The sequence below is a fragment of the Nycticebus coucang genome, chromosome 11 (assembly GCF_027406575.1).
Source record: "Nycticebus coucang isolate mNycCou1 chromosome 11, mNycCou1.pri, whole genome shotgun sequence".
Lineage (NCBI taxonomy): Eukaryota > Metazoa > Chordata > Mammalia > Primates > Lorisidae > Nycticebus > Nycticebus coucang.
The window spans coordinates 697,864-706,941 of record NC_069790.1 but is presented as its reverse complement, the minus strand read 5'-3'; the positions used below and the strand labels follow the sequence as shown (position 1 = coordinate 706,941).

Sequence of the window (9,078 nt, the reverse complement as noted above, 5' to 3'; positions counted from 1 at the left end):
GCCACTGGGCCTGAACAGATTAAGACCCTTATAAAAGAGGCTTCACATAGTCTTTGGCCCTTTTTACCATGTGAGAACACAGCATTTAAGGGACCATCTTAGAAGCAGAGAAATGGTGCCCTCACCAGACAACAAGACCTATTGGTGCATTGATCTTGGACTTCTCAACCTCCAAAACCACGAGAAATAAATTTATGTTATTTATAAATTACCTACTCTAGGGTATTTGTTATAGCAGCATAGACAGACAAAGACGGAACACTCAGAAAGCATTAATCTTTCACCAGGCCCTTTAATTTCTCCTATAAACCAAAATGCTGAAAGAAATAAGGAATCTATGATTTTCCATCATTAAAATGTGATATTTATACTTTATATCTATGATGAAAAAAGATGTTTATTTAAAAATACTTTGAAATTATTTTAATTCAGGAATAGAAAACATCTTGGAAGAAAAACATGACAAAATACATAGGCAAAGTTTTACTCCATGAGCTTCTCAAACCCTCACTGCTCACCAGTCCCTAAGATGAAAAACATTCTTCCAAAACGAACTCAGCCACCACTGTAAAAGAAAGAAAAAAATGGTCATTTCTGAGCATGTATAGGATTTTAATAATATTTGAAATGCAATAACTTAAGGACTCAAGACTAATTATTTGAGAATCACACCTAACTTTATCACAAGATAGCACAAAAGAAAGACACATTGATGTATTTTAAATTTTACGATGCTTATTTGGGAACTACCATTTTGAAACAATGTAGCATAATGCCTTTCTGAACACGACAAAAAATATGAATTACATGACAGGATGGTTACTTGAGAAGCTTTTCAATTACATATACAGTCAACAAACCAGTTGAAAATACAGACTGTAGACAAACACAACGGGTTCTAACCAACACGTCTTACCGCAGTCAAATCTGGTTTAATCATAAAAACAAAAACACCTTTCCTACAGAACTGCTAAGTTTTAAAAACATGAACATTAAAATTGTAGGCTCAGATATACTTTTAGTACTATTATGTCAAATAAACAAAAATAATTTCATTACTCTATGAAAATTATAAAATTATTCCTGAATATATACCTATGAGTACTTTAACGCTGAAGTAATTTATCTGCTTGTTATTAAATAGTATTCTGTAATTAAAACACCAGCAAATGAATAACTCCTTTAAATGATACTGTAGATATTAACTTTGAGTGCTATAATTGTAGAGAAAAAAAGAAGAAAAAAATATAAGAAAAAAAAGTAATGATTCAAGCTAATGAAAATGAAGCCTATGGTTGTATTTCCCTTGTTATTACCTCAAAATGTTTTAAACAGTGACGTGTGCTCTTTCAAGTAGGGAAGAAAATGATTTCTTTCAGTTACATAGCTATGGTTTATAGTATAACGTGAAAAGAGTAAGTTTTCTGTAGCCATTCTCCCAAAATGTTTTAATTAGCCTTTAAAGTAAAAAATATCTAAAGACAGATTGTCAACTCAAACACTAAAGCAATTTTTTAACTAGAAAAGAAAGCTTTCTACGCAAATAGCTTCCAAAAGGTTTCATATGCTGCTCTGTCACTTACTAGCCACACCTCAGGTCCTTCATGGGGACTAAATGACTTGACTCACATAAAGCAGGACGGCATGCAGAGAGTTCTCAGGAAATGTTAGTTATTGTTACCATCAGCACCATTACAAAAAGGCAAAGAACATGAAGATGTTCACTTAATTCAACAAACACTTAGTGCTTATAATGGATGCAAGAAGGCTGGCCTAGGTTCTATAGAAGATATACCGTATGCAATAAAATAGGTGTGCCTCAGAACTCACAATCTAATATGAAAGACAGGCATACCTAAGTATCACTGAAGACAGGCATTAATATCTGACCAGAGAGACAAAAATACAGTGCTAAGTGAAGGCTAGGGACAAAATTTGAAAGATGTCTGTATAGCAATAAAAGAAAAAAAAGGAAAAGACAGGCTTACATTTTGATGTTGGGGATAAAACTAAGAACAATAAAGGGTGACTCTCACAGGCAACTAATTTCATACCAAGCTAAAGAAACATTCATATCAGTCAAGCCTGTCCTGTGTCAGAATCGGGGTACAAGAAGAGCAAAAGCACCATGTACGCGAGAAGGGCCCTGACAGACAATATGCATTCAGTCACTTGTCATTGAAAAGACCATCTTCACCAGAATCAGTGATAAAATGCCTAGTATTTAAGAGGTTTATAGTTTGAAAGCTTTTTAAAAATCATTGCTTCAAACTTCACCACTCCTTAAAACAGATACCACTACCTTCAAATGGCAGATGAGGCTGAGAGATGGAATGAATATAAAATCATAGTAAATTTACTGAAACTAATCCCAGGTCTTTATACTAAACTGAATTACCCATCTGACTACTCTAACTACTCAAAGCCAATAAGGTGTCACAATGACTTGTAATGAATTTAAAAAAGCAAAAGTATTTGGAAAAGAATAAAGTGATCTTAATGCTCTCAGACTTTTCTCCTCCTCTCTAAAACACTTAGAGTATATCTTCCCATTAGTATCATGGTTCATTACAATAAAAACTTCCACTTAAGTTCTCACCCAAATTTATTTTTAGGGCCCTGCATGACTTCAGGGTGAAGTCATGACTTCAGTATAAGTGAGAACTATTATCCTCATCGAAAAAAGTGGGCATAGAGAAGCTAAGCAAATTGCTCCTGGATATGACAGCTACTGAGTAATAAGAAAAAGGATTTGAATCTACGGGGTCTGATACAGAGTGAGAATGCTATCACAACAGTAATTTTAGCACGGGCAGCATTTCCTCTGCACTTTAACAACTGACAAGATATAACATAAAGAGGTCTTGGATTTGTATACTGGGTCGTCACTGAATTGTTCTTTTGTGACACAAAAACTGTTATTTATTATAGACAATAGCGCCCAGCTCACAGAGTTGCAGACTTGAATAGCCCTAGAAAGTCAAGAGGTACATCTGTGTAGTGATGAAACAGACTAACTGTAAACTCATACAATTTCAATTGTCATTCAATTCTAGGTAATAGTCCATTTCAAAAAGTTTACTTACACAATGATATTATTAATAGGGATATGGATCAACTTCACAAAGAAGCCAATGAATCCCATTATAGCAAATCCTATTGCTGTTGCCATGGCAATCTTCTGGAATTCTGCATTTAAAAACACAAAGCTCACATTAGTTGTTTGCACTGTCAATGAAAATATGGGGGAAAAACCCCACCAGTAATATAAACAAACTTACTAGCATACATTTATCCTGATAAGTAGATACATCATTTTTTTCTGAGACTACTAATAGTAAAAAATTTGTTAGACAGGTTCCTGAAATTTCCCTATTTTATTGGTATTTAAGGAAACATAGACATAATGCATGTCTGTGCTAGTGAGCTCATCAATAAACACTGAAAACATCTGATCTTTTTAGCAATTAACAAGAATTTTAAAAAAAAAGATCATGGATGGAACAGGTAATATTTCTCTCAAAAATTATTTAATGTAGAGGTGAATAGCTTGCTTGAGTTCACTGGTTCAAGACCAGCCTGAGCAAGAATGAGACCCCGTCTCTAAAAATAGCTAAGCATTATAGCGGGTACCTGTAGTCCCAGCTAGTAGGAAGGCTGAGGCAAGAGAATCACTTGAACCCAAGAGTCTGAGGTTGCTGTGAGCTATGACGCCATAGCACTCTACCAAGGGTGACAAAGTGAGACTATCTCAAAAAAAAAAAAAAATTATTTAATGTAACATAACTTTAATTGTAATAAAAGCAGAAACACTTTTTTTTTTTTTTGCAGTTTTTGGCCAGGGCTGAGTTTGAACCCGCCACCTCCAGCATAAGGGGCCAGAGCCCTACTCCGTTGAGCTACAGGCACCACCCAGAAACACATTTTTAGTACATTATAAATGGACCCAGTATATTTGATCATATAATGTATGATCATATGATAAAGCCAAAAATAAAGCTTAAAAACTCAAATTGGGTTAAGCACAATTTTTATAAAAAGGCTTCCAACTCTGGTAATGTTTTGATTTTATGTTATTTTCTCAGAAAAGCTTTCCCTGACTTCTTGACTTGGTTAGCCCTCCAATTAAGTACTGCCAAAGTTTTCTGCTGTAATACCACAGAAGTAATTAAAAAATTCAATTATTTTCAATAATTGAAAAAAAAAATCAACAAATTTCAATCATTTGGTTATGATGGTCTTCCCTGATAGATTCTAAGTTTCTAAGTTCCACGAGAGCAAGACTACTCTTTATTATATTTATTCATATATTAGGTTACATATATTCTCTATTATATTCCTCAGTCAATGAATACACAAAAATATACAAATTCTGGTGCACTTTTTAACACACGAATCGTGATATATAACAAAATAAACTTTTTAGACTACCAACAACTATACTATTCCTATCATGTTGAGGTTTTGTTTGTTAGGTGGGGGCAGAGCAGGGAGGACTCCAAAGATTCTCCAAAGTGGAAATATGTGAGATACTAAAAACTCTGTAAAGTGAAAATTTAGGAAGAAATGACAATTTTAAAAAGCAATAAAGCAAAATAAATCAATAAAACTGTCAATGAACATAATACAATCACTATTAATCAAGAAGATGTGAATCAAATTAAAAACTTAGAAAACAGCTCGTGGCACCTGTAGCTCAAGTGGCTAAGGCGCCAGCCACATACACCAGAGCTGGCGGGTTGGAATCCAGCCCGGACCCACCAAACAACGATAGCTATAAACAAATAAAAAAGGCCAGGTATTGTGGTAGGTGCCTGTAGTCCCAGCTACTTGGGAGGTTGAGGCAAGAGAATCGCTTGAGCCCAAGAGTTGGAGGTTGCTGTGAGCCGTGACGCCACAGCACTCTACCCAGGGCAACGGCTTGAGGATCTGCCTCCAAAAAAAAAAAAACTTAGAAAACGGTAAGATTTAATTTTTTGTCTCATGTTAAAGCTATTACCTTTTCTATCAGGTTTGGTACATCTTTTAACTAGTCGAATTGAGTCCTTTACAAACTGCCGACTTGGCTCAACAAACTGCATTACTTGATCCATGATTGCCTGTTTCACAAAATAAAAAGAGAAAAAAGATACTCATTGGTATTATCATATAGCAAGGACTTGCTCAGTTATATCAACATGTAAATGAGACCAGCCATAAATTCATGCCTGATACAGTCAGTTTCATCTCATGAAATAAAACAAGACCCCAAAGCCTAGATTGACATTATTTTTATAAATTCCAGCAAAACATCAGATCCAACGCGATAAGAAAAGCTCAGATCTTACTCATGTTAGGATCACATATTCATTATATAAAAAAGGGGCTATTTCTATTGAAAGGTTTAACAACTGACAACACATCCAGCCCTTAATCACTGCAGTCCTTTCATGGCTCCTGCTAAGGAACCAACAATGTTGAGATATAATTCTTTCCTGCATTTTATTTTAAACTACCCAGAAATTAGTGCTTAGTACACTGAATGCTAACTGTGGTGCTGCAAAAGCCTAGAATAGAGGCAAATATGGATTTTAACCTGACGGTTCCGAAACATGACCCTGCAACACATTTAGAGAACAGTGTATTGTGTGGGATGGACAGAGAGAGAGAGATATTAAATTTTCAAAAACCACAAAAAAATTGCTAAAGATACATATTCTGAGAAATGATGAGCTCAACTCCAGACCGTTAGGTTTGAATACATCGTTTAAGTAAACATCATACAGATTCTTTTGAGAAATCTATTTACCCAAAAGAAATGCCATCCAATCTCGGTTTTAAGAGCCACTGGTATAGCAGATAATGAGGCCAGAGTATTACTTGTGCTGTATTTTACTCTACGTCCAGGGCTTAGGACAGCAGCCAGATAAGATGGTGGTCCAGCTCACTGGCCATGAAATGTTAAGCTTCTCTAAGTCCCAGCCTCCTCGCCTAGGGTGAACAGCAGACGACCGAATGAAATACTGTATAGGAAACGCTAGGAATTCTGTAACATTTTGGGACAAAAACACGGTAATGCCTGTTTTCTCAGTATTGCACTTAATTTTGTTCTCGAAATAGAAGAATCTTAAACTTTTTAGAGTCATATATGTCACGATGGAAGCAAGGATTCATTCTTGAGGAAAACTGCATACTACCCAAAATAACATACTCAATGTCAGGAGAGGAGAGACCATGATCTCCCGATCCAGACAGAATCTAGGTCAACCCTCACTTTACACTCCGAGAGTGCTGCCAGGGCTGTCTTCAAGACAGGATTCCACACACACCCTCCTGGGCAACCCCGAAGGGATCGCGGCGGCAAGCCGCCACCTCCGACCACCGCACGGAAGTTACTGGATGCGCACGAGAAAGCCAGACCCCAGGCCCGGACGCCAAACCGGGAGGACCCCGGGCCGCCGATGCCCCTGTGCCCCGGGCGACCGCGGCCCCGGGTCTTTCTCCCACCAGAGACCGTGCGGATGGGTGCGTCGGCGACCGGAGGGTCGGACCTCTCACCGCCCGCCCGCAGCAGTCCAGGGAGACGGCCTCCGCGAGCCCCAAAGCCCAGCCGCCCGGCTCTCCCGTGCCCACCTGCTGGAAGTTTCACCTGCCCAGCTGCTACGTAAGATGCCAGAGACACGTAGCGCCGGCTCAGACGAATCGAGGCCCCCCGGAACCGGAAATCAAGCTTCTGACAATAGCCCGCCCACTCTTTCGTCCAATTGGTTCTTTACGCGAAGACCTCAGTACGCAGGAGCAGCGCGACGTGCGCCTTGGCCTCGCTACCGGAAGAGGCCGGCGCCTCGCCGTGACGCGAGTCAGGTTGGGGCGTGGTTAGAGCGCGGCGTCCACCCTACGCGTGCGGGCTGAGTCCCGGGACCCGCCCAGCCGACGTTACGTTACTCACGTTCTCAGCCCGAGGTCCCTGCGCCCTTGCGCGGCGCCTGCTCACTAGTAGCAGCTAACTGGGTGAATCTGCGGTAAGGGATTCTGTTTCAGAGGGTGGTGAATTTCTTGTACGATTTTCTGTGTCCTGCGGCCCAGCGTGGGCGTGTTCCTCCTAACTGCACGTACTTCCTGTGTGTACACAGTGTTGGTGCTAGTGACGCTTACAAATCATTTGACCCAATTTGGAATAGTCCTCCCACCCACAGACGGTGACCTTCCGCTTCCAATCGCGGGACTGTGCTGGACTCGAGGCCATCGTGTGGCCTGGCAGACGCTCAGGCCTCGTGTGGGGAGGTGGTTAAAATGCGTATCGTCTTCTCTTCTGGGGGAGGCATTCCAATACCCTCGCTGGATGCCTAACATCTCGGATGCTACCGAACCCTGCACATAACGGTTTTTCTTATACTAAACTTGCATACACCTGTGATAAGGTTCAAAGTATAAATTAGCCACAGTAGGAACTTAACAAAAATAACTAACAAAGTAGAACAGTTTTCGCAGTACACTGTGATAAAAGTTACGTGTATGTGATCTCGCAGACTAACTTACTGTCCGTACACGTTTTTGAACAGGATTTTCCTCGGAGAATGGGGAACCACTGGAGGTGCTATTTGACTAATTTCTTTCTGAGAATATTATGAACTCAGACATCTGGGTGAGGTTGCCAATGTATGATTTTATATTGTCAGAATAAGTTATTGTTTTGACAGTGATTTATTGAGTGCCTTCATCGTATAACACTTTGTTAGATGCCATTATGATTAATGGCGTTAGAAGAGCCAGATGTCATAACTTCTTGGAGCTTAAGGTCCAGTAAGGTGATTTACAGTGTAAGGTTGGGGGGGCAGGCAAGTATAGGTTACATATGAAATGTCCAGTTTCTTTAAAGTTGATCACCTTGTCACTTGGTTGTTGTTTTGTTTTGTTTTGTTTTGATTTTCTCTCAATTCTTTCAAACACATATTTTGGCTTGTGATTATCTTTCAAAACTTTTCAAAGCAAATTTGGTGAAATCATGAATAAGTTAAAAATTCCTGTTATTTTTGAATATGAATTCCATCGTGGAACCAATGCAATGCAGACAGCTGGGAATATCAACAGTGTTTGAGAAGCATGTAGCTGATGGTTTCAGAAGTTCCATTCTGATGTTTTTAACCTTGAAAATGAGTCACATGGCCAACCTACGACCAGGGTGGATAATAATAAGCCAAAAATCATTTTTTAATGGTTTTAATTTTAAAACACCGAATCTGCAAAAATATAGAACAAGGAGAACTCTCATACATGATTGGCAAGAATGTAAAATGGTATAATCCTTCCCGGAAGTCTTTAGTAGTTTGTTATAAAACTGAGCATATACCATCCTGTGACTACAATTCCAATCCTAGATATTTACTAAAGAATATAAAAATGAATGAACAAAAAGACTTGTACAGTAATTTTTATAGCAGGTTTATTCATAAAAACCAAAAAACTAATGTCACAATGAAGAAATATGCAGGTATAGTGTAACAATGAACCACATGTAATTGGTTATGGAGGAAACAACTTACGGTAACATTGATGAATTAAAAAAATCATGGTGAGTGAAAGAAACATGCAAAAGAGTGTAACTATAGACTTCCATTTATAAGAAGTCCTGACAATGTAAAACTAATGTATGGTGGGAAAAATCGTAACGGCATTTGTTTCTGAGGGTACAGATTGAGAAGGGGAATGAGGAAGCTTGGGAGTGAAAGTAAGGTTCTGTACCCTGACAGGAGGTAATTTACAAAGCTAAATATGGTCCACTATACTATCCAGCAACTGCACTTCTTTAAACGACAGGAAAATTTATGCTCACAAAATCTTGCACACAAATGTTTATAGCAGCTTTATTCAAATTTGCTAAGACATGGAGGCAAACAAACTGTTATAAACCCAAACAATGGAATATGCTAAAAAGAAATGAGCTATCAAGCCATCAAAAGACATGGAGGAAACCTAGATTTACATTGTTAAGTGAAAGAAGCCAGTCTGAAAAAGGTATATACTGCAATGATTCCAGCAACAGGACACTCTGGACAAGGGAAAACTGTTAAGACAATAAAAAGATCAGTGACTGCCGTG

At 38.6% G+C, this 9,078-nt stretch overlaps 1 protein-coding gene across 7 annotated transcripts; it reads right to left on the bottom strand.

The window, feature by feature from the left end:
- Positions 1-272: 272 nt before the first annotated feature.
- Positions 273-7,112, bottom strand: SEC61G (SEC61 translocon subunit gamma). Of its 7 annotated transcripts, none has more exons than XM_053553762.1 (4): positions 6,929-7,112; positions 5,000-5,099; positions 3,087-3,189; positions 273-565 (listed from the first exon to the last, which is right to left on the bottom strand). In XM_053553762.1, the coding sequence occupies exons 2-4, from the start codon at positions 5,091-5,093 to the stop codon at positions 556-558; spliced, it is 207 nt and encodes a 68-aa protein (XP_053409737.1). In that variant the 5' UTR covers positions 5,094-5,099; positions 6,929-7,112; the 3' UTR covers positions 273-555. The 7 variants fall into 7 exon arrangements, with proteins under 7 accessions (XP_053409737.1, XP_053409734.1, XP_053409736.1 ...); XM_053553759.1 differs by lacking the exon at positions 6,929-7,112 and adding an exon at positions 6,613-6,714; XM_053553761.1 differs by lacking the exon at positions 6,929-7,112 and adding an exon at positions 6,538-6,691.
- Positions 7,113-9,078: the final 1,966 nt, after the last annotated feature.